Source organism: Acinonyx jubatus, chromosome D2 (genome assembly GCF_027475565.1).
Source record: "Acinonyx jubatus isolate Ajub_Pintada_27869175 chromosome D2, VMU_Ajub_asm_v1.0, whole genome shotgun sequence".
Classification (NCBI taxonomy): domain Eukaryota; kingdom Metazoa; phylum Chordata; class Mammalia; order Carnivora; family Felidae; genus Acinonyx; species Acinonyx jubatus.
The window spans coordinates 71,348,971-71,375,732 of NC_069393.1; the positions used below are offsets into that span (position 1 = coordinate 71,348,971).

A 26,762-nucleotide genomic window follows, 5' to 3' on the forward strand; every position below is an offset into this window, starting at 1 on the left:
TTATTTGAGGAAAAGGGGAAGAATAATTTTGGAGTATGGGGGTTATTTTGAGAAGATTAGATTTAGGTTGGACTTTGTAATACCAGATGGGTTCAAAAAAAGGTGAATGGAAGAGGTCAAGAGCAAACTGGCTATTGCAGCTGTGCCTGTGATCTTGATATTTCTGGGGAGAATTTCTCATGTAGCCATTGGTACCCATGTGGCCTTAGGAGTGGTTATTGCCTGAATTAATATCTCAGGATAAGTTGAAAGGTTGCCTACCTCAGCTTCTTTGTTTCAGTCTAGTTCCATGGCTTTAACTACAGCCCAGTTTGTCCTGGTTAAAATTCTATTAATTCCTCCTAAGAGAAGACAGAAAAGAGGAAGGAATGGGAGATACGTGACTGCCACGGTAGGAAAATGGATTTATTACTCTACAATGGTCTTTTTCTCTTTATTACGAGATCCTGTTCCTCTCCATCTTTATTAGGAGCCCTTGCTTATGTTGCCACTGGAAGAGTGGGTTATAGTCTCAGGAGGTAGGCTACCTCGTGCCATGATATTTGGTGAACATGCAGTAGACATTTTGTTTTTCCTGAATCAAACTGGCTTTAATTGTTTGAGTTCTTCATAAAAGTAACATGTGTTAATTGCAATGTATTCCACGAATAGAGATAAGCCAAAAGCAGACTGAAAACTACCACATAGTTCCAATATATAGTTAATATTTTCATAGGTTTTCTTTCAGAATTATTTAAGTGCATATATTTTTTTCTTAAATGATTTGGTTTTTTTTCAATTTGATGTATCCTGCATATGTCAGTAAATATATATCTAGATAAGCAGTTTTTAGTAACTGCATAGTATTCCATTCAATGGCTATACCGTATTTTAGTTAACTACTTTCCTACTGACGAACATTTATTATTACTGTTAATAAATTACCATTATTAATATCACTGTGGTGATAATTTTGGACATACATCTTTGTGCACTTATTTTTTTAGGATAAAATTCTAGAAATCAAATTGCTCTATCAGTGGGTATATACTTTTTAAATTTTTTTTAAGTTTATTTATTTTGAGAGAGAGAGAGAGCATGCACACAAGCTGGGGAAGGGCAGAGAGGAGAGACAGAATCCCAAGCAGGCTCTGTGCCATCAGCATAGAGCGTGATGTGGGGCTCAAACTCATGAACCGTGAGATTATGACTTGAGCTGAGATCAAGAGTCAGACGCTTAACCGACTACACCAATTGGGTATATACTTTTAAGGCTTTTGATAATTTCCAAATTGTCCTCCAGAAAAGTTGTTCCAGTTTATTTTCCTGATATTTTCACTACTCATATAATTGAAATTATCTATTCTTTTGGCAAATATAAGACACATGTCTTTTTATAGTTTTAATTTGAATTTCCTGTTTAATTATATTTATTACTTTGTTCATAGATTGCTCATATTTACTATGTGTTTTACCTATTCATATCCTTTCCTTGTCTTTTTCTTACTGATATGTAGCTTTTTAAATGCTATAGATCTTTTATATTCCTCAGTAGAAATTTTTTTCATATAGCTTTCAGATATTTTTAAAGCTTATTTGTGTTTTCTTTATTTGGTTTTTGCTGTTATAAATGAGATTGTTTCCATGCTTTTTTTTCTGTTTATTGTTGGTAATTAGAAAAGATACTTAGTTTTGGTATCTATTTGTTACTAATCTCCTTCCTGAATTTTTGTTATTTCCAACAGTTTCTCAGTAGATTTTCTTGGACTTATTAGGTATATAATAATGGCATTTGCCTAAACAAATGAAAGAGAATTTTGTGCTGGCTTTTTGGATAGTTATATCTCTTATTCCTTCTTCTTGCCACATTGCATTCATAAGAACTTCCAGAAGAAACTTAAATTGCAGTGGTTTTCTCTGGCATCCTAATGACCTTCAGTGAAAAGATGAGAGATGAGCAAAGGCTTGATTGAGGTAAAGGAACGAACCAGGAGGAATCTGGGGAAAGAGATTTTCAGGCATAGAGAAGAGCCTATACAAAGGCCGTAAGGAACGAGTGTGCCTGGTATGTCAGAGGAATATCAAGGAGGCCAGTGTGGCTGGAGAGAGCGACTGAAGTGGAGAATGGTAGAAGATAAGGTTGGAAAGGGAATAAGGGAGCACAGATCATGAAAAGCCTTATAAGCCATTGTAAGAACTAATATTTCCTAACATTGAAACTAGGATTACTGTGTCATGGAGAGTTTCTCTTTAAGTACTGCATCGTGGTTAAGAAATGCATTTATAAAAAAATAGATTTTTTTTATAAAACCTTAATATCTGCTGTTGATACAATATTCATTGATGTACTCTAACATTTAAACTGTCTTTGCCGTAATAGTCATAACACATTCTTTCCCCCAATTGCTATGATGTTACAAATGTGAAATGTACATTAACTATGTTTTCTTATGTAGAGTTGCCTATTACACTATTGGGCAGACCGTTTAATCAGCAAAACGTCAGTTCCTAAAGTCTGAGAATATTTTAAGCAATAGCAATCACAACAGAGTAGCTTTGTACTTTGCTTATGTGGACCTAAACATTAATTTAGAATTCTCAGTCATTTTCAGTTTTCAAGTTCTTCTGGTAGAAAAATACCTTAAGGCACCCAGGCAGCAAGAGTAGTGAAGAGTCACAAATCATGGCTATGCTGAAAACTGACCTAGTTGACCAGATAAGTCAGCTCACTGGGAAAACTATAAGCTCTGTTGAAAAATCAAATATCCCAAGAGGAATAAAACAGGGAAAGAAAGAAAGACCTTTATTGCTGAGGGAAGCAGAATTAACCAGAGTGTTGGCAGTGCTATAAATTAAAAAGTTCCAAAACAGCAATATTTTCTCACAAAGCTTGGCTATTTGATTCTAGAATGTAACTTTAAGGCGGCATGCAAATCTTTTCTCTTCGTTTGTAGTCAGAGGAAGAAGAGAGATGAGAAAGAAATTTGTATTACTGCTGCTAGGAACCTTCTACCCTTTTTATTGTTGTGGCCTCTTGATATTCTTGGGTAACGCAGGAGATAGAGTCAGTAGCATCTTAAGTGTTTATCATAAGATGTTCAAGCTACCATGGATATGAGGTGGTGCTTCAATTCAAACCTGCCCCCATAAGACATGTTCAAAACTATTTTGGGAGGTGGTTCAAGATGGCCATATAGGAATATCTGAACTCACTTCCCACATGCACACCAAATCCACAGCCACATACGGAAAAATTCTCTCTGAAAAAGACCTGAAAACTAGCTGAAAAATGCCTCCACAGCAAAGGATACTAGACAGGGCCACACCGGGAGGGTGGGAGAGGCAGAGACATAGTCTCACCAGAAACCCCACCCTGGCACAGCAACCCCTGATCAGGAGGAAGCTCACAAATACGAGCTTCTCCCTGAGGAGCACGTCAGCATCAGACACACAAACCCTCGGGACCTGCACAGGAGAGATGAATCTGCAAAATGTCTGGCTTTGAAAACCAATGGTGCTTACATCCAAGAGATCCAAAGGGCTGTAGGGAACTGGGATTCTGTTCTTAAAGGGCTCATCTACACAGTCATTAGCCCCGGAACCCAATACAAAACAGCAGTTTGAAAAGAACCTAGACTATAGATATGCGAAGGAGAAATTTATTTGCTAATTATAAAGCATCTGCCAGAGGGACAGGGGCCTGTCGGGACTCTCTCCAGAGATGGAGGGGGAGGTGGGTGCCACTTTTGCGCTCTCCCTTTACCTTGCTAGCACTGATGGGTGCACATAGTCACAGCAGTCTACAACTGGCCTTCTAATGCCAGTGGGCATGCCCACCTCTGCAGTCTCCTGCTGCTTTGCTAAAGCTGATAGACATGCACACACACACACACACACACACACACACACACAAAACAATCTGATTAAAAAATAGACAGAGGAGGGGCTCCTGGGTGGCTCAGTCGGTTAAGCGTCTGACTTCGGCTCAGGTCATTATCTTGTGGTCCGTGAGTTCGAGCACTGCGTAGGGCTCTGTGCCGACAGCTCAGAGCCTGGAGCTTGCTTTAGATTCTGTGTACCCCCCTCTCTCTGCCCCTCCCCCACTCTGCTCTGTCTCTGTCTCTCAAAAATAAATGTTAAAAAAATTTTTTTAATGGACAGAGGATCTGAATAAATACTTTTCCGAAGAAGACATACAGATGGCCAACAGGCATATGAAAATATGCTCAACATTACTAATTATCAGCGAAATGCATATCAAATACCACAATGAGATATCAACTCATACCTGTTAGAATGGTTATAATAAAAAAGACAAGAAATAACAAGTGTTGACAAGAATGTGGTGAAAAGGGAACCCTCATGCACTGTTGGTAGGCATGTAAACTGGTGCAACTGTATGGAAAACAGTATGGTGGTTCCTCAAAAAATTAAAAATAGAACTACCATATGATCCAGCAATTCTCCTTCTGGGCATTTACCCAAAGAAAATGGGAACACTAATTCAAAAAGATAAGGGCACCCCTGTGTTCATTGCAGCACTATTTACAATAGCCAAGATAGGGAAACAACCTTAGTGTCCATCAATGGATGAATGGATAAAGAAGATGTGGGGTGTGTGTGTGTGTGTGTGTGTGTGTGTGTGTATGTATATATATATGTGTGTATGTATATATATGTATATACATGCATACATATACATGTATGTATGTATGTGTATATATATGTGTGTGTATATATATGCATATATATGTGTGTGTATATATATATATGCATATATATATGTGTGTATATATATATATATATATATACCTACGTATTTCATTCCAGAAACATAACTTGTAATCCAAAGCATTTGTATATCAAAGTGAATGTCCTCATAAGAATTAATGGAAATTCAGATGATTTGTTCCACAACCCAACAGTATTCATATAAGAATGATAACATTACTGTAATGTAATAAAGAAATAATAAAGAAAATAAAATAATAATAAAGAATATTAATAATAAAGAATAATAAAGAAATAATAATAAAGAAAATAAAAGACATAAAGAAAAATAAACATAAATCTGCACTTACCTTTGAAAACCTTCGTGGCTGGTGTGAGGGAGACAAGAGAGAGGAGGGTTGTTGTGTAGGATGACTTTCACTGTCCCTAATGAAATCGCTGCTATCTGTTGGGTCAATGGAATCTTTTTCTTTTTGTGCAACTTTAACAAGGAGCCTATCCAATGACACTTGCTTTTGACTCCTTTTGAGGATTTCATAGAAATGTGACATTGCATTGTCCTGAAACAGATTCATTGCTCACACTGCTACAGCCTTATTCAGGTGGTGCTTTTCTACAAGATTTTTCACTTTCCCGCATTTTACACATATCCCTAATCTCATCTGAAGTGAGGATACTCCTCTGCCTTTTTTTCTTCTCCTCCTCTGCAGTGAGAGAGAGAGAGAAGAACCATTGGTTCCGTTGTGATCATGTGACGTTTGGCATCACGTATTACTCATACTGCAAGACATGGCTCATTTATCAAGTTAAAATTTATTAGAAATGTTTGCTCATCTTGCAGAACACTTGCAGAACAAGTTACTCTCAGTCCAAGGTTTTACTGTGTGTGTGTGTGTGTGTGTGTATCTATAATGGAATAGTATTCAGCCATTAGAAAGAATGAAATGTTTCCATTTGCAACAACATGGATGGTCCTTGAAGAGTATTATGCTAAGTGAAATAAATCAGACAAAGAAAGACAAATACCATATGCTTTCACTTATATGCAAACACAAAACAAACAAACAAAGCAAAACCAAACTAAGAGATACAGAGAATAGATTGGTAGTTACCAGCTGGGAGGAGTTTGCGGGGTGGGCAAAACGGGTGAAGAGGGTCAAGAGGTACAAACTTCCAGTTATAAAATAAATAGTCATCGGGTCATAATGTACAGCGTGGTGACTATACTCAGTGATATTGTATTGCATATTTGACACTTGCTAAGAGAATAAATCTTAAAAAGTTCTCATAAGAAAAAAAAATAAGATTTTATAACTTTGGTGACAAATGGTAACTAGGTTTTCTCTGATGATCATTTGGCAATGTATATAAATATCAAATAATTTTGTTGTACATTCAAAACTAATATAATATGTCAATCATACCTTAGTTAAAATTATTTTTAAGTCACAGTTTCACATTTCTTCCAGCATCTTTCAAGTTTTGATCTCCACCCATCACTTTTATAATGAAAGAGATGTTTCTGATGATGGTTTATTCTGTGAAATGACCTTGTGATCATAGCAATATGTGTGGGGTTATATTTGGATTTATTTACCTAAATTTTACACCTCAGTAAGTCTGGCTTTCAAACACAAGAATGTGAAAAAATAGTTTATGAGATTGGTTGTGATAACAGACAGAACAAAAGGAATAATGAGAAACGCATTCTGCAAATAGGTGGCCTTGAAAAGCTATTTCAGCTTTTAAGAGTAACAACATACTTGGCCAAGAGGAACTGGGAAGATCCAAAAGTCTTTGTCCTTTTGGTTTCGTTAAAATATGAAGAACTCTATTATTAATAAACCTGTGTAGCTTCTGCAACCTTAACTTATTGCTGTCTTCACCATTTGAATCAGCATATTGTGGGCATCTCCTCTTTAACCTTACTGATTTGAGCTTTCTCAGACTCTGCCTCTTTTTCTATTAGGCTCTTTCCTCTACCTGCCAATTCCTTTTTGTATTAAATGTTTTAATCACAGACCCTAGTAAATTTAAAAATTAGTGTTACTGTAATTTTTCTGTAGTTATTGATTCTAGGACTTTTTAAGGTTAATTTAAGGAGGAAAATGTGGAAGTAAAAGATAAAGACAGAGTGTAAGACAGAAGAGGGGAATGATGAGGAGAAGCAGGCCAATAATTTAAAAAAATATATCAAAGAAGCTGAAAAGACCTCAAAATGATAATTCCCATAGGAATTTAGGGGAAGAGGAAATGTATAGATACATCTTTCTTACAAAGCTTTTGTTTGAATAGCTGTTTACTTTTCATTTGGGGTACACAGGTTTCATTTTTCAGATTGTGGTAAAATATTCCAATTAAATACCAACTTATCTAATAGCTCACTTTAATATATTAATTTCTTAGTTCTCAACATAAGGCTTTTCTGAACTTGAATAATAAATTTGGTTATGTCATATTTAAAAAACTTTTTAACCTTGTAAGTAATATTTTCTTCATCTTTGGGTTTTACCAAAAGTCTTTCACAACAGATCAGTGGCAGAAACAACCCAAACTCAGGAATTTTGATTCTGAAGGGCATAATACCTGACACACCTTATTGGCTTAAGCCAAAATTTATCCAGCCCAGTATTTGGTCCTGGCAGTTTTTCAGGCATTCATGGTTACTGTCCAAAATAGCAGCTCTGGGAGGTAGGTGTAGACTGCAAGCAATCTTCTTTCATTAGGGTCTGATCATTTTTCTCTTTCTCAAACTTCCATACTTTGAACTTCTGCTATTGTCAGAGACTGAAGTCCCTTTTAGTTCCAGAAGTATCTCTATTACTTTGAAATAGTTCTAGTCATAATTTAGAAGAAAGGAAGTCAAAAGATCTGGATTTTCAATCCTGAGTTTGCCCATAATTCATATATTACCTTTATTAAAGAATTTCACTTTTCTGGAACTCATTTCATTCTCATTTACTAATAAATAGTAAGTGGCTCTGAAGTATTTTCTTATTCTAAATAAATGTAATAGAATTCATGATCGTATTCTTGCTTGCTATTATGACCAATTTCTAGATGATTTTATAGATCTGGCCTTATGTTTTCTAATTTCTGTCTTTCTCGACAGTAAAATAACTAACTGCCCCATTCTTCCTGCCCCCAGTTTTAAAACAATTTTTTCTGAGTTTCTTTGGTCATGAAAATTACATCTCTTTCATCATTTTTGATTGATGTCTTTCTTAAGATAGAGCTGATGAGAGCGGTACCAAGTACTGAAGGTGTGAGCAGACGTGCCATGATATTACATATATGCAACATCATATTTTCTGTTTTATTCCTGTTACTTTTTTTCTGCTACTTTTTTAGTGCCAATATTTCCAGGACATTTTAGCCATATCATTTCAAAATATCTTTCAGGCCAACCCTTTGCCTCTGGACTGGACTATTCCTAAGCTCTTTACTATTCAATATCTTCTGGGACAGAGATTTCACACCCTGTCTCTCACCTTCAGGAAATTCTTATGGCTACCGTAAATCTTGCTTTCTGCAATTTAAATTGAATTTATTTCCTTTTTCTTTCCACTGTGGAGATGGGAACAGCCCCAAACTAAAAGTGATGCTTTCTTATGAAGGCCAGTACTGAATATAGAGGAAAGATTATTTCCAGTCTGGCATCATTTTTAGCTTTTATATATTAAAACTTCCTGACTTTCACTTCAATATTCATGGTCTCAGGAGATGCTATTCTTTATGGCTCAAATGAAATAATAGTTACATATCTGATATTAATGTTATTATGTCTTTTGCTAACTAGAACCAAATGAGGTACTAAAATAAAAAAATGATTTCACAAAAGCATTTGAAGGCTTTAGCAGATTTGTGTTTTTTTAGTATAACTGTAGTCATGGGACTAGGTTTTTCCTGTGGTTTGTAGATTTTATCTCATTTTATTAGTCATACTGTATACATGTTTAATTCATCCATATCTTCCTTATAAATGATGAGAATAGAAACTTGTTCTTTAACACAAGCTGTCTTGCAACAGATTTCAGTGTGTGTAGTCAAAAAACTTTGGTACCTAAGCTAAGAAATGTGCTAGGTATTGGAAAGAAAAAAGAAAACACATTCTCTGCCCTTGAGGGGCCTATAGTCTAATTGGGGGGAAAGATTATAAAACTTGTAATTATAGAACACTTATAAAAAATATGTGACAGTACCTATAAAATACGATGTTTAATGTGAATTTTATTTTGTATTTAAGTGTAATACAAAATATCTTACACTATACAGATCTGTTCTATTAACTAAGACACCTAAAATGTCTGACTAATTGTTTCATTCTGATTTCTGTTTTTTCATTTTAAAGGTTCAGCAATTCTCTGAAAAAACTTTCCTCTTACAGCTTTGGAAGATTCATGAAAATGCCTTAGAAAGACAGTGTAGTGAAATTATAAACCAGAGGAATATGCTTCTCCAAACCTTTGTAAGCCTTCAGCCGCTAAGAAATGTCTGTTTCACTAACTGTATTGAAAAGTATTTAAATATACTTAGGTGTACTTTTAGAAAATTATCTGTACGCATATTGGCAGATAGTCCTATTCAGATATGGAAAGTATTAAGTGCTATTTAAAACCAGTTGGTAGAGTAATACAGTTTGAAAGAGTTCTATTGGCAGGGATGCAATATAGATATTATTTGCAATTATAATAAGCATTTAAAAAAACGGTGAAACTAATTTGAATTGCTCAGGCTTTGAGACCTTGGTTTTAATGCTTTTGAAAGACAGAGAGGTTCACACTTTAGTCATATTACAGATGTTGGTGAAAAGATAGTTTTTATCTTTTTATCTTAAGTCAGAACCAATAGACTCAGTAGTTTTAAATGACAGGGCCAGTTTAGGAATGTGACTTATAGTTAATTGACATTTCAAAAGAAAATATATTTAGAAATACTAAAAATATTTATCTGATTTCAGAATCAACAGATTTGGTGGTTACATATGATATGGCCAGTTTCTCAATGCAGTTCACAATCAGTGGACATTTCTTTGAAAAAATAGAAAAATACAATAATATTTATGTTCGAGCATTGCCCAGAGTTCTTGGAAATTCTTACTTCTTCTTCATGTTGATGTTTCATAGAATGTAAGCTATTTCATAGAACTGAATTGGAAATAAATATATAATTTTACCTTCTTTACCTATATTTAAAAAGGGTTCTTTGGATTTCCTTGTTTATTTGTCTTTTTTCTTTAGCGGTTATTCCTTTGAGTATAGATTTTTATTTTCACGTTTGGACATTTAGTTATTTTACCCAATTTCACATTGCAGTGACAGAATGACACATACGGCTCTAAGCTTAATACACAAACACAGATACAAAGATAAATAGTAGAATTTCTACATCAGTAATACTCCCAAAACATTAAGGATAAAACTTCCACATGGGAATAGTTGGTTGTCATTATGTAATAGCTTCAGCTCTTTTATTAATATTGCTAGAGGAGTAAAGCACTTTGTAATAATAGCAGGATATACAATTATATATTTTTGTTGTTAATAATTCCAAATGACTGCACTGTAAATCACTAAAGAAAATATTGTTACAAATTAACATCTATATTTGGTCTTTTGTTTCTGTTTTTTAGGAGGCTACAAAGAAAAAAGTCATAGAAGAGGAGGAAAAATTTATTAAGGAAATTACAGACTTCAATAATGAGTATGAAGTAACAAAGAAAAGAGAGCTGTTGATAAAAGAAAATGTCCAGATTGAAATATCTGACTTAGAAAACCAGGCAAACATTTTGAAAAGAGGTATGAGTACAAAGTACCACCTCATTTATCTATCTGCCACTAACAAAACTAACTTATTTTGAATCAATGGATTTTCTAGAAATTTAACTTTTTCACAAGCAATTTGGGTTATTTCATAGCTATTCCTCTACCTTTTTCTTAATTATCCTAATGAAAGTGTATCTTTTATTGCGCAGTCCCACGTTCTTTAGAAGTAAGTGTGACAAGAGCATTTAGTCATTCATTCAAGAAGCAAATATCTATTTACTCTCTGTTGCGTGATAGGCACTGTTCTAGGTCATCAGGATATAAAACTAAAAAGTGGAACAATCAAATATGGAAGCAGATATTTATAGTACAATGTGATAGACGCTATAATAGGGATAGGACTGGTGCAGTGATCCTCATTTACCATCAGTACAATTTAAACTAGGAAACAAGGTTACACAGTGGAGTGGGGAGAATTTCATTTCAGGAACATTATATGGTTATTGCAATCTGTGATAAGATTCTGAGCTAAAGTCATTGCCAAGGAGAAGAGAGTGTGAATTAAAGAGATGTGTAGGAATAATGACAGGACTTTATCACTGATAAATGTGAATAGAAATAGGGGAAGGCAGGGATGAATCATAGTTTTCAAACTTCAGAGATTGGGTAGAATATGGTACCAGGAGGAAGAGCAGAGGTAGAGAAAGAAGCCTGTTGGAACTATAGCCTTTTCTGGACAAAAAGATTGAGTTTTGTTTCAGGCATTTTTAGTTGGAGATACCTATGAAATATACAGAGGGAGATGCCCAAGTGGCAAGGGAAAATTTGGTTGTGAAGCTAGTAAAAGATCAGAGCTAGAGTATTAGGCTTGGGACTGAATCCAGAGGAGTTTGTGACCTCATTCAGAGAAAATATGTAGAGAGAACATAGATGAGGAGTGAAGACCAAAGCCAGAAACTGGGAAAGCATAACATTTAGGAAAAGAAAGAAGAATGAGACAGAGTAGTCAAAGACGGCAAGAGGAGAACCAGCAGAGAGTAATATTTTGGAAACCAAAAGCAAAAAATGTTTTCCTCAAATTAGTGGAAATCAAAATAGGATGTTAATCTGACGATCAGATGTCAAGAGCAGTATCGTGGAGTAGAGCAGTAGAGGAAGACTGGTAGTAATAGATTGGAGTCAATGGGAATTGAGGAAATAGAGAATGAAAATATAAATGATATTCAATGGGAAATTAGTTTTTAATGGAAGCCTTTCTAAAATGTATTCTTACTTTGATGGCTTTAGTAGGTGGAGAATAATAAACACATTTAACTTTTTTATTGACTTGGAGCTATCAATATGAATAATTTATTATTTTCTTTGCATGTGACAACTATTATTTTAATTACTATTTATTGGGCTTATACTGTATAACAATCATCATCATCCTAAAGATTATAAATGCTAATGTCATGTTGATTTAATTTAAATCTGAATTTCACCATTTAATAATTGTGTGATTTGGGGCAACATATTTAACATTTCTTTGGCTCAGCCTTCCCATCTGTAAAGATGGGGGTTAGTAGTAATGACCTTAACAAAGATTGTTGTGAGAATTCAATGAAATAATACTGAAGCACATAGAATGCTGCCTGGCACATAGTTAAGCCCTCAGAAAATGTGGTGATTATACTTTTTAATCTCATTTTATAGATGAAGGAAATAAGGTTCTCAGAGATGAATTACTTTGGGTAGAGAATATAGGACAGAGGCACACATCTGGGAAGCTTTAAAAAATATTAAATGTTTGAATCTCATCCCAGACCTATTGAATCAGAATCTTTGTGGGAGAGGATAGGGAACATAACTTTTTTATAAGTCCCTTAGGTGATATTGATGTGTACTATTCGATAACTACAAGTGTAGAATATAAAGTTAAATAGATACATACTCTAACTTTCTGTGAGAAGTAATGGATATCACCAGTTCTATTCAACATAATATTAGAAATTTTAGCCGAATCAACTAGGCAAGAAAAGGAAATGAAAGGCATCCAAATTGGAAAGCAAGAAGTAAAATGTTGTCTGTGCCCAGATGATATGCTCGTATATATAGAACAACTAGGGATACCACACACACACACACAAAAACCTGCTAGAGCTAATAAATAAATACAGCAAAGTTGAAGTATGCAAAATCGACACAGAAAAGTAAGTTGCATTTCTATGTATGAGCAATACATGATCCAAAAAGGAAAATTTTTTTAAATTACATTTATAATAAATCCAAAAGAATAAATACTTAGGAGGTGAAATTTAACCAAAGAGGTGAAAGACTTGTGTGCTGAAAACCATATAAAACTTTGCTCAAAGGAATTAAAGAAGTCCTAAGTAAATGGAAAGACATCCCATATCATGGATTGGAAAACTTAACATTGTTAAATGACATTATTACCCAAACTGATCTATAGATTCAATGTAATCCCTAGCAAAATTCCAACAGCATTATTTTCGCGAATAGAAAAACCCATTGTAAAATTCATATAGATTCCTAAAGAATCCCAAAAAGCCAAAACTGTCTTGAAAAATAAAAATGAACAATAAAGTTGGAGGATTCACACTTTCTGATTTCAAAACTTACTAAAGTGCTGCAGTAATCAAAATGGTGGTACTAGAATAAGGACAGACATATAGAAAAATGGGATAGAATAGAGAACTCAAATATAAACCCTCATGTATGTGGTGAAATTACCTTTAATAAGAGTGCCAAGACTATTCAATGGAAAAGTACAGTCTTTTCAAGAAATGGTACAGGGAAAACTAGATACCACATGCAAAAGATGAAGTTAGGCCCTTCCCTTACACAATATACAAAAATTAGCTAAAATGGACCAAAGTCTTAAGCTTATGAAGTAAAACAATAAACCTTTTAGAAGAAATCATATAGGAAACACTTCGTCATATTGGAATTGGAGATGATTTCTTGGATACCAAAAATACAGGCAACAAAAGAAAAAAATACATAGGTTGTATTTCATTAAAATAAAGATCTTTTGTATATCAGAAGACACTATCAAGAGAATAAAAACAAAACTCTCAGAAATAATGGGTTGTGTTTTCTTATGGAAGAAAATATTTGCAAATCCTATCTTTGATAAGGGATTAATATCCAGAATATTTTTAAGTAGTCTCTGCACCCAATGTGAGGCTCAAACTCCTGACCCCGAGATCAAGAGTCACATGCTGTATCAACTGAGTCTGCCAAGTTCCCTTAGTGTCCAGACTATATGAAGAACTACAGCTCAACACTAGGAAAATAACTCAATTAAAAAATGGGCAAAGGACTTGAATAAACATTTCTCCAAAGATATGGCCAGTACGCACATGAAAAGATACTCAACATGACTAGTCATTAGAGAAATGGAAATCAAAACCCTAATGAGATACCACTTCACGCCTATTAGGATGGCTATTACCAAAACAAATCAGAAGTCTCCACAATATGATATTCACAATGTTCAGGATGCAATCCAAAATCACTCGACCTCTGAAGAATCCGTGAAATGTGACCTAGTATCAGAAGAAAACCATGAGATGCCAAACTCACAGTGATCTAGATATTGGAATTATCAAATATTATATAGCAGCTATTATTGAGCTATGCTCAATGAATAAAGGAAAATGCACTTGCAACAGATGAAAAGACAGGTAATCTCAGTGGAGAAATAGAAAATGTAAAAAAAAAAGAACATTTTAGAATGTCACAATACATTATCTGAAATAAAAATGTCACTGATAAATGAGGAGTTAAGATGGTGGAGAAGTAGGGGGACCCTGGACTTTCCTAGTCCCTCAAATTCAGCTGTGTTGAGGTCAGATCACTTAGAACACCCAGGAAGTCGATCTGCAGACTGGCAGAAGGATCTCCAAGGTTGGAGGGAGACAGTGTGGTAGTTGCGAGGTACATAGAAGTGAATTGGGGGGAGAGGAAAACAGCACTCCTGAACCCTTTTCATGGAGAGACAAAAGGGAGACTAAGAGGGGTTAAGAGAGTGCGGCATCAGTTTGCACAAGAAGAAAACCTCTGTGGACAACAGACTGGGGAGTGAGAAGTACTGAGTGTTGCAGGGTTCTTTTTGCAAACGGTCTTCAGAGCTCAAAATCTGAGGCTTTGGAAGTGCCTTTCTCCAGAGTGGAGCTGTGGTGCAAGCTCCTGCGGGGAGGGAGCTGGCCCCAGACTGCAAAGCATGGTGTAGAGATCTCTGGGGTGCATTAAGAGAGAACTTTCCCTTCCTGGAGTACTTTTGGAAGAGGGTATATTGCCTCCCCAAGGACAAAAGACCCTGAAGGTGCCGGCAAAAGCCCTTTCAACAGTAGGGGACAGAGGTGCACCCAGAGGGAATACAACCTTTGCTGCTTTTAGCAGTGCTATACCATAGATTCCACAGATTGCACAGGTGTGGGCCTGATTTTCAGGGGCAAAGAACTTCACAGTGTGGAGAAACTCTATTCTAGAGAAGGGGGCTGGGTCTGAAGAGCCAGGGACTTTAAGACTTGAGTTTTGAATCCCAGCCTCACACCAAAGAAAAAATGCAGGAGAGTTGTGGTGCAGGGTGAGTCGACTGCCCTCACAATTCTGTGAGGGCTGCCTGAACAGTAGGGGGTGTGACATCCCCAGCCAAGGGATGAGAGATTGAGGTGGTGCCATTTCCCCCCCCCCATTATCAACAAGACGGGACTTCAGAGTGCAACACAGTGGCCCCCAGTGGAGGTGGGACCCACTTACACCAAATCCTATCCCCCTATGCCTGGCAACCACTTATTCACTGAGGTAAGACTGATGCTGAGCCAATGCAGCAGGCTTCTCTTCCAGAAGACCAGAGCAGCCAGCACCCTGCGTGAACCAAGTATACTGAAAATTGAATGCTTCAAAACAGCATCTGCAGTTCTGGTGGAAACAGGATCAGACTTACTTTTATTCTTTCTTCTTCTTTTTTTTCATTTGGAATCAGGTTCATGTGTCTTGTTTGTTTTTTAAATTTCCTTTTCTTTTTTTAGGATCAAGCTTCTTTTTTTTCTTTCTTTTTTCTTTTCTTCTTTTCTTACCTCCCCCCTTCTTTTTTTTTGGAATCAGCCTTATAGTTTGTTGTTGTTGTTGTTGTTGTTTTTACATTTTGTTGTTGTTGTTGTTCCCTTTCCTTTTATCTTTTTTGGGGATCAGGGTTTTCTTTCCGTTTTTTTTTCCAAACAAATTAAAGCACATTTTAATGACCAAATGAAAGCTCACCTAAAGGTCCAAACACCCCACACAGCAAGTAAGGAAGAACTCTGTGGAGTACTGGCCAGTGGGAAAAAGCAGGCAAAGCACAACAGCACAGTGCACACAGCTTACATCAGAAACACTTCCTGAAGTGCCAGGTTCTGAAGTGTATGAGCCCTTTTGAATATAGCATTACTCTCAGGTTCAGGAAATATAACAAGCATTTAAAACGTGTAGAAGACAGAAACTTAGCCAAATGACAAGACAGAAGAAGTCTCCCCAAAAGAAAGGTCAAGAAGAAATTACAGCCAGAGACTTGCTCAGAACAGACATAAGCAATATATCTGAACAAGAATTTAGAACAATAGTCATAACTCCTAGCTGGGCTTGAAAAAAAAACAAACATAGAAGACACCAGAGAAACCCTTGCTGCAGAGATCACAGACCTAAAAATTAGCTGAAATCAGAAATGCTATAACTGAGATGCAAAACCAACTGGATACAGTCACAATGAGGGTTGAAGAAACAGCAGAGAATAAGTGATACAGAAGACAAAATTGTGGAAAATAATGGAGCTAAAAAGAAAAGGGAAAGGAAACTTACCATGAGGGGTGATTTAGAGAACTTAGTGATTCCATAAAATTAAACAATATCCATATCATAGGAATCCCAAAAGAGGAATGGTGGTAAAAGGAGGCATAAGGTTTATTTGAACAAATTATAGCTGAGAACTTTCCTAATCTGGGGGAGGAAACAGGTATTCAGGTCCAAGAGGCACAGAGAACTACCCCCAAAACCAATAAAAACAAGTCAACACCATGATATATCATAGTGAAACTTGCAAAATACAAAGATAAAGAGAGAAGTCTGAAAGCAGCTAAGGACAAAAGGTCCTTAACCTACAAGGGTAGACCCATAAGGTTAGCAGACCACTGAAACTTGTCAGGCCAGAAGGGAGTGGCAGGAAACATTAAATGTGCTAAATTAATTCAGCAAGGCTGTCATTCAGAATAGAAGGAGAGATAAAGAGTTTCCCAAACAAACAAAAACTAAAGGAGTTCATGACCACTAAACCAGCCCTACAAGAAATTTTGGGGGGGCTCTTTGAGTGGAGAAAAAAAGAAGACCAAAGCAACAGCTACTTCAAAGGACCAGAGAACATCACCAGAAACACCAACTCTACAGGTAACACAATGGCACTAAATTCTTATCTTTCATTATCACTCTGAATATAAATAGACTAAATGCTGCAGTGAAAAGACATAGGATATCAGAATGTAAAAAAACAAAAACAAACAAACAATAAATAAGATCCGTCTATATGCTGCCTACAAGAGATTCATTTTAGACCTAAAAACGTGCAGATGGAAAGTGAAGGGATGGAAAAACATCTACCCGTCAACTATATATTAAAACAAAGACTGTAACAAGAGATGAAGAAGGGCATTATATAATTAAGGCATCTATCCATCAAGAAGATCTCACAATTTTAAGTATTTATGCCTCCAACTTAGAGAACCCAAATACATAAATCAGTTAACAACAAACATAAGGGCATTGATAATAATACCATAATAGTAGGAGACTTTAATGTCCCATTTACAACAATGGACCGATCATCCAAGCAAAACAATGACTTTGAATGACACACCAGACCAGATTGACTTAACAGGTATTCAAACCATTTCATTCTAAAGCAGGAGAATACACATTCTTCTTGAGTGCCCATGGAACATTCTCCAAAATAGATCACATACTGGATCACAAATCAGCCCTCAACAGGTACAAAAAGATCGAGATCACAACACTATGAAACTTGAAATCAACCACAAGAAATAATTTAGAAAGCCCTCAAATACACAGAGGTTAAAGAACATCCTACTAAAGAATGAAGGTGTTAACCAGGAAATTAAAGAAATTAAAAAAAAATACCTGGAAGCAAATGAAAATGAAAAATGACAGTTTAAACACTTTGGGATACAGCAAAGACAGTCCTCAGAGGAAAGTATATTGCAATTCAGGCCTATCTCAAGAAGCAAGAAAGGTCCCAAATACAAAATCTAACCTTACACCTACAGGAGCTCAGAAAGGAAGAGCAAATAAAGCCTAAATACAGCAAAAAAAAAAAAAAGGGGGGGGGGGAATAATAAAGATTAGAGCAGAAATAAATGATAGAAACAAACAAACAAAAACAACTAGCAGAACAGGTCATGAAACTATGAGCTGGTTCTTTGAAAAATAAACAAAATTGATAAACCCCTAGCCAGACTTATCAAAAAGCAAGGACCTAAATAGATAAAATCATGACTGAAAGAGGAGAGATCACAATCAACACCACAGAAACACAATTTTAAGAGAATACTGTGAAAAATTATATGCAAACAAACTGGGCAATCTGGAAGAAATGGACACATTCCTAGAAACATACAAACTACTAAAACAGGAAGAAATGGAAAATTTGAACAGACCCATACCCAACAAAGAAATTCAATCAAAATTCAAAGATCTCCCAACAAACAAGAGTCCTGGGCCAGATGGCTTCCCAGGGGAATTTTACCGGACATTTAAAGAAGAGTTAATACCTATTCTTCTCAAACTGTTCCAAAAAAAGAAAGAAAAGAAAAGAAAAGAAAAGAAAAGAAAAGAAAAGAAAAGAAAAGAAAAGAAAAAAGAAATGGAAAGAAAGTTTCCAAACTGATTCTATAAAGCCAGCTTTTCCTCGATTCCAAAACTAGATAAAGACTCCACTAAAAAGAGAATTACAGGCCAATATCCCTGATGAATCTGTATGAAAAAATTCTCAACAAGATACCAGCAAATCAAATTCCACAGTGCATTAAAAGAATTATTCACCATGATCAAGTGGGATTCATTCCTGGGCTGCAGAGCTCATTCAATATTCACAAATCAATCAACATGATGTACTACGTTAATAAGAAAGGATAAGAACCATAGGAACCTCTCAGTAGATGCAGAAAAAACATTTGACAAAATACAGCATCCTTTCTTGATAAAACACTTCAAGAAAGGATAGACGAAACATGTATCCACATCATAAAGGCCATATATGAAAGACCCACAGCTAATACCATCCTCAGTGGAGAAGACTGAGAGCTTTCCCCCTAAGGTCAGGAACACAACAAGGATGTCCACTCTCACCAGTCTTTTTCAACATAGTCCTGGCAGTCCTAGCCTCAGCAGTCAGACCACAAAAAGAAATAAAAGACATACAAATTGGCAAAGAAGAAGTCAAACTTTCACTTTTTGCAGATGACATGATACTCTACATGGGAAACCCAAAAGACTCCACCAAAAAACTGCTAGAACTGATACATGAATTCACCAAAGTCTCAGGATACAAAATCAATGTACAGAAATTGGTTGCGTTTCTATACACCAGTAATGAAGCAGCAGAAACAGAAATTAAGGAATCTATCCCATTTACAATTGCACTAAAACCATAAGATAACTAGGAATAAACCTAATCAAAGAGGTAAAAGATTTGTATGCTGAAAACTATAGAAAGCTTATGAAAGAAATTGAAGAAGACACAAAGAAGTAGAAAAACATTACATACTCATGGATTGGAAGAACAAGTATTGTTAAAATGTCTATACTACCCAAAGTAATCTATACATTCAGTGAAATCCGTATCAAAATAACACCAGAATTCTTCACAGAACTAGAACAAACAATTCTAAAATTTGTATGGAACCAGAAAAGACCTGAATAGTCAGAGTATTGTTGAAAAAGAAAACCAAAGCTGGACGCATCACAATTCCAGACGTCAAGCTGTATTACAAAGCTGTAATCATCAAGATAGTATGGTACTGGCACAAGAACAGACAAATAAATCAATAGAACAGAAGAGAGAACCCAGAAATAGACCCATAAATGTATGGCCAACGAATCTTTGACAAAGCAGGAAAGACAGCCAATGGAAAAAAGATGGTCTCTTCAGCAAATTATGCTGGGAAAACTGGACAGTGACATGCAGAATAATGAAACTAGACAACTTTTTTACACCATACACAAAAATAAATTAAAAATGGATAAAAGACCTAACTGTAAGACAGGAAATCATCAAAATCATGCAGGAGAAAACAGGCAGCAACCTCTCTGACCTTGGCACAGTAACTTCTTACTAGTCATGTCTCAAGAAGCAAAACTGAGCTATTGGGACCTCCTCAAGATTAAAAGCTTATGCACAGTGAAGAAAACAATCAACAAAACTAACATGCAACTGACAGAATGGGAGGAGATATTTGCAAATGACATAATGGGTAAAGGGTTAGTATCCAAAATCTATAAAGAATGTATCAAACTCAACACCCAAAGAACAAATAATCCAGTAAAGAAATAGACAGATGACATGAATAGATACTTTCCCAAAGAAGATATCCAGATAGCTAACAGGCACATGAAAAGGTGCTCAACATTACTCATCATCAGGGAAATACAAATCAAAATCACAATGAGATACCACCTCACACCTGTCAGAATGGCTCAAATCAGGAACTCAGGAAACAACAGACGTTGGCAAGGATGCAGAGAAAGGGGAACATTTTTGCACCGTTGGTGGGAATGCAAAGTGGTGCAGCCACTCTGGAAAACATTATGAATGTTCCTCAAAAAGTTAAAAATAGAAATACCCTATGACACAGCAATTGCACTACGAGGTATACAATGGATACAAAAGTGCTGATTCGAAAGGGCACATGCACCCCAATATTTATAGCAGCAGTATCAACAATAGCCAAATTATGTGAAGAGCCCAAATATACATTGACTGATGAATCAATAAAGAAGACATGGTATGTATGTACAATGGAATATTACTCATATATAAAAAAATGAAATCTTGCCACTTTCAACAGCATGGATGGAACTAGAACGAATTATGCTAAGTGAAATTAAGTCAGAGAAAGACAAACATCATATGATTGCACTCATATGTGGAATTTAAGAAACAAAACAGGTGAACATAGGAGAGAGAAAAGAAAAATAAGATAAAAGTAGTGAGGAAGGGGGCGCCTGGGAGACTCAGTTGGTTAAGCATCTGACTCTTGATTTTGGCTCAGTTCATGATCTCAGGGTTCATGGTTTGAGCCCTGTGCTGGGCTCTGTGCTGGCAGTGCAAAGCCTGCCTAAGATTCTCTCTCTCTCTCCCTTTCTGTCTCTGCCCCTCCCCCCTCAGGATAAATAAATAAACTTGAAAAAAAAAAAAAAAAAAGAAAGAGGGAGGCAAACCATACCAGAGCCTTAAATACACAGAACAAACTGAGGGTTGCTGGAGGGAGGTGGGTGGGTGGATGAGCTAAATGGGTGATGGGCATGAAGGAGGGCACTTGTTGGGATGAGCACTGGGTGTTAAATGTAAATGATGAATCACAGGTTTTACCCCTGAAACCAATACTACATGGCATGTTAGCTAACTTGAATTTCAATAAATTAATTTAAAAAATAAAAATAGAAAATAAAAATGATAAAATGAGGATAATATTACCTAAAAAAATGTCTCTAAATGAGCTTAATAGCAGAATGGAGCTTACAGAAGAACCAGTGAACATGAAGATAGATTGATAGAAATTGTCCGATCTGGAAAAGCAAAGAAAAATTAAAATGAAACAAAAAAAAAATAAAAACTTAGGGACTTGTGGGACAGTTTTAAAAGGTCTAACATTCATGTAATTGGAGTCTCTGAAGGAGAAGAGAGAGAATTAGCAGAAAATATATTTGAACAAATCATGGCAGAAAATTTCTTAAATTTTCTAACAGACAGTAATTTACATATTCGAGAAAATAGCAAACCCAAACTGGATAAATTCAAAGAAATCCAGGCCTAGTCACATAATAATAGTCAAACAGTTGAAAAGCCAAAGATAAAGAGAAAATCTTGAAAACAGAGAACAATAAATCTAATGACTATGTACCTGTCAGTAGAAATGATGAAGTCAAGCAGACAGTGGAATAACATCTTGAAAATATTGAAAGAAAATTTTGTCTATCCAGTGAAAATATCCTTCAAAAGTGAAGTTACAATAAAGACATTTTCAGATAAATAAAAATTAAGGGAATCCAATGCCATCATGATTCAACAAGATATGCTAAAGGAAGTCCTCTAAGTAGAAGCAAAAATGACACTAGAGAGAAACTCAGATCATAATGAATTAAAATAATCAGAAATTGCAAATATAAAGAAATATAAATACCTATTTTTTTCTCTTGATTTTAAAAAATGCATATGATTGCTTAAAGCAAATAATATATCATCTTGTGGAATTTATAATGTATGTAGAGACGATTTGTTTACATGTGTGTCACTTGCATATGTGACAGCTATAGCAAAGGACTGGAAAGGGAGACTGGTAAATGGATCATTACAGTCCTATATAACTCTAAGAAAACCAGGAATAGAAGGGAACTTTCTCAACCTAATAAAGAACCTGTATGAAAAGCCTACAGCTACTATTACACTTAATGATGAAATATTGAACACCAATATTATACATAATGGTGACATATTAAATACTTTTCCACAAAGATTGAGAATGAAGTGAGGATGCCCATTCTTCTCACTTCTATTCAATATGGCCCTGGATGTCCTAATAATTTTAACCATTTCAATGAGGCAAGAAGAAGGAAAGGTATAAAGATCAGAAAGTATAAAAATAAAATTGCCTCTATTTAAGGTTACATGATTATATAGAAAATTATAAGGAATTTACAAAATAATTACCAAAATTAGTAAGTTAATATAATAAGGTTATAGGCTACAAGGTATATGTTTTAAAATCACTTGAATTTTTATATACTAACAGCAAACAATTGAAAAGTGGAATAAAAATACCATTTAAACAGAATAAAAAAAAAAACAAATAGAAACAAATTTAACAAAAGACATCAGGGATTTCTACACTGTAAACCACAGAGCACTGCTGATAGAAATTAAGGAAGACCTAAATAAATACATCTATCATGTTCATGGATTAGAAAACTCAGTTTTGTTAATAGAACAGTTCTCTTCAAATTGATCATAGGTTCAAGAGAATCTCAGTAAAAATCCCATCAAATTTTATTATGCCTTGGATGCTGATTCTAATATTTATATGGAAATGCAAATTACTTCGGATAGCCAAAACAATTTTTTAAAAGAACAAAATTTAGGGATCTATACTTCCTGATTTCAAATTTTGCTAAAAAGGTATAGTAACCAAGATAATGTGTCATTGGCTTAAAAATAGGCACATATGTACCACTGGAATGAAGGAGTCCAGAGATAGCCTTCTGCATAGAGGGTCAATTGATTTTCAACAAAGGTAGCATGGCAATTCCAGGGAGAAAGGACAGTCTTTTCAGTAAATGGTGCTGAGACTATTGGACATCTGTTGTGAAACAATTATTCTTAAATCTTCACGCCATATTAAATTAACTCAGAATGAGCATACACCTAAAGATGAAAGCTAAAATTATGAAACTTCTAGAAGAAAACATAATAGTAAATCTTTGCCATCTTGGGATAGGCAATGAGATGGGACACAGAAACGTGAACCATAAAAGAAAAAACAATTACATTCGATTTAAATTTGAAAAACACTATTAAGAAAATCAAAAGACAAACCACAGGCTTGGATAAAATATTTGCAATACGTATATCTGCCATTGTACTGTTATCTAGAATATAATGAACCCGTACAAGTTAATAAGGTAACACAACTGATTATGAAAGAGGAAAGAGATTTGAACTTCACAAAAGGGCATACACTGATAACCAATGACATATGGAAAGATATTCAATATCTTTAGTCTTCAGGAAAATACAAATTTAAACCACAATGCAATATCACTGTGCATTCATTTAATTAAAATTAAAAAGACTGGTCATATCAAGTGTTGGCAAGAATGTGGAGCAACTGGAATTCGTATAGTAGTGATGGGAATGTGAAATAAATGGTACACACTTTGAAAAATTATTTTGCAGTTTCTTAAAACATTAAGCATACATTTACTGTATGACCCAGTCATCCTACAACTAGATACACCAACAAATTGAAACATATGTCCACACTAACTTTTTAGTAACTTTATTCACAATAGCCAAAAACTTAACATAACTTAAATGTCCATTAGGAGGTAAATGGATAAACAAAATTGGTATATCCATGCCGTAGGAATACTCAGTGATGTAAAAAATAACAAATCTGCTCATAGACATCATGGATGCATCTCAAAATGATATTGTTAGTGAAAGAAGCTAGATACGGAAGAACACACACTACGTACAAATGCAAACTGTGTGTGACAATAAGCAGGCATGTGACAAGTCAACCAGTGGTTGCCTGGGTGAGAATGAGTAAATTGCAAAGCAGCAGAGGAAGCTTTAGGAATTGATAGGAAGTGTATATACAATTTCTTGATTGTGGCAGTGGTTTCATGAGTGTATTGTGACAGCCAAAACTCATAGAATTGTATGCTGTAAATGGATGTACTTTCTGTAAATTATTCGTCTATAAAAATGATGAAGAAAAAAGTCCTTGATACCACAAATACTGTAGGAGCCCTGTATTTTGTATCCTTTCTTCCAGAAATATGAATTTATTTTAATAGATTTGCCTCCATGGTACCTGGACCAAAGACCAATGCTGTTGGTCTTTGTACTTTCACAAAGCCTGTCTCTAAGTATTTTTTAACATTTTTACATGAGACTTTAAACTCTGTAATGGCAGGACTTTGTTTTATTTAATGCTCTGTCTCCAACACTATGAAAGAGATAATTATGAATTAATGACTGCTTCAAAAGGAGAAGTACAAAATGGTGTGAGAACATATAATAAGGGAACTTAATGTGAACTAGGAGTTGAGGAAGATCTCTCCGAGCAAGTGACGTCCAGACTGAAGTCTGAGGCCGATAGAGATTAGCCAAGTGACAGATCTGAGTGTAAATGTTGAACAGTTGTGTCTATAAGTCAAAAGTGCTGAGAGAGGTTTGGCTGGAACTGTTAAATTTGAGTGTCACCCAGGAAAAATGTATTGAAAGAAAATAATAGAACCCAGGATTTTCAAAGCAAGGAAAAGGAAACGGCAAAGAACAATGTGAGAGGTAGGCAGGAAACATTACTGTGTGACAACGAATTCACCTACAGGAGGGAGTGTTTGAGGGAGTGATCAACCCACATTACTTGCTGCCAAACTGTCACCCATAAGGACTAAGAAGCAGCAAGAGGAGGTCCCTGGTGAGCTTTAGAGAAAGCAACAGATGGAGGAAGTAAGAAAGTGCAGAAACCCTGTCAGGATGAGCACTGGGTGTTGTATGGAAACCAGTTTGACAATAAATTTCATAAAAAGAAAGAAAGAGGAAGGAAGGAAGGAAGGAAGGAAGGAAGGAAGGAAGGAAGGAAGGAAGAAAAAAGAAAGAAAAAGAAAGAAAGAGAGAAAGAAAGAAGGAAAGAAAGAAAGAAAGAAGGAAGGAAGGAAGGAAGGAAGGAAGGAAGGACGGAAGGAAGGAAGGAAGGAAAGAAAAGGAAAGAAAAAAAAAGAAAAAAAAAGAAAAAGAAAGAAAGAACCAGGTCGTAAGACGGGTTGAGCAGTGGCAGCAGAGGAAATGGCGATCACGAGTGCACACAAGTCCTTGAAGCGAAGTTTCTCTGGAGAAGACAGAGAGTCCAGTAACCCAGAGGGGTATGAGGTCAATGGAGGGTTTTTACCGGGGAAGTGTTTTTTTGAGATGGGAGATATTTGAATATATTAAATGCTGATGGATCAAAACCCATGGAGAAGTAGAGTTGAAAATTCAAGAGAGAAGCTCTATCATCCTATGATCTAGACTCAGGAATTGGGTAGCATCACTTCTACCTCATTCCGTTTATTCAAACCAGATCACTGAGGTCGGCCCACACTCAAGTGGAGGGGATTAGACTCAACTTCTTTTTTTTTTTCAGTTTGTTTGTTCATTTGTTCGTTTATTGATTGATTGAGACAGACAGAGAGTGCAGGAGGGACAGAGAGAGGAGAGAGACAGAATCCCAAGCAGTCTCCGCATCGTCAGTGTGCACTTCTCAGTTCCCAGAGAAGATAGGAAAGTGCACAGGTAGAAGGACTGGTGGTCCTTGATTTCAGAAGAAAACAAAACAAAATAAAAATAAAAATCAAGAAACAACCAACATGACCATCAATAAGGGCCTCTCACTATCTGAGTATATATCTCCCTATACTTCTGTGACTATATTTGTGTGGCAAAATCTACTGAAGAAACTGCTAGATCAGAAGAAAATATTAAGGGAGTCAATGCCAAATTATACTCCTTAAAGCACTGAATTAATTAATTTTCCTACCAAGTCTATAAGTGAGTGCCTGTTTTCCTATATTATTATCCTATACCATTACCAGTCTGGGCATTATCGCTGACCTTAATCTTTGCCAATCTGACACGTAAAAATGTTATTTTATGTGTTGGTTTAATTAGCATTTCCTTGATTTTTGCATGATGTTGAATTTCTTTCTCTGAATTTATTGACTGCTTATATTTTTATTGTCCTGTGAACAGTCTGCTCATATTCTTTGTTCATTTTTCTGCACTTTTGTTCTTACTGATTTATATGAGTACATTAAGGAAGTTGGCTACTAATTTAGTGTCATGTGCTAGAAATTTTGTGTCCTGATTTATTGTTTACCTTTTGAAAAATTAGGTGAATCTTAAAGAATGAATTGGAATTTACCGTGGGAATAAAGAGAGGAAAGGCATTCTAGGTAGAAAAAATAGTACTACCAATACTATGGAGGTTTGTAGCCATACAGTGAGTACTGGGGAATGCTATTTTAAATATGCTTTAGTTATGAAGGGTAGAGTTTTATTACTATCCTATTTGGAATCTTGTTTTACTTAGTGATATTACATTCTTTGGAATTATCTCTTGGTGGTCCAACCACCAACTAATTCCTTTGTACCTGGTTGTTGCTTAATGAATCCTGGTCAGTTTACTAGAAACAGGTTCTAGATGGCCAGAGGAAGCCTTTTGAGGCCTAGAATTGACCATATGATGCTTAAAT

The 26,762-nt window shown here is 35.5% G+C and overlaps 1 protein-coding gene across 2 annotated transcripts in view; it reads left to right on the forward strand.

Annotated features, from left to right (window-relative positions):
• Positions 1-26,762, forward strand: part of CCDC172 (coiled-coil domain containing 172) — a 68,268-nt gene that overhangs the window by 15,373 nt on the left and 26,133 nt on the right. For both annotated transcript variants that reach the window (XR_008292399.1, XM_015071308.3), the window contains exons 4-5: positions 9,062-9,178; positions 10,343-10,508. Coding sequence is in view for 1 of the 2 variants with exons in the window: in XM_015071308.3 (XP_014926794.3) it covers positions 9,062-9,178; positions 10,343-10,508 (283 nt within the window). In the remaining variant the exon portion in view is untranslated. The remainder of the gene's footprint in view (positions 1-9,061; positions 9,179-10,342; positions 10,509-26,762) is intronic.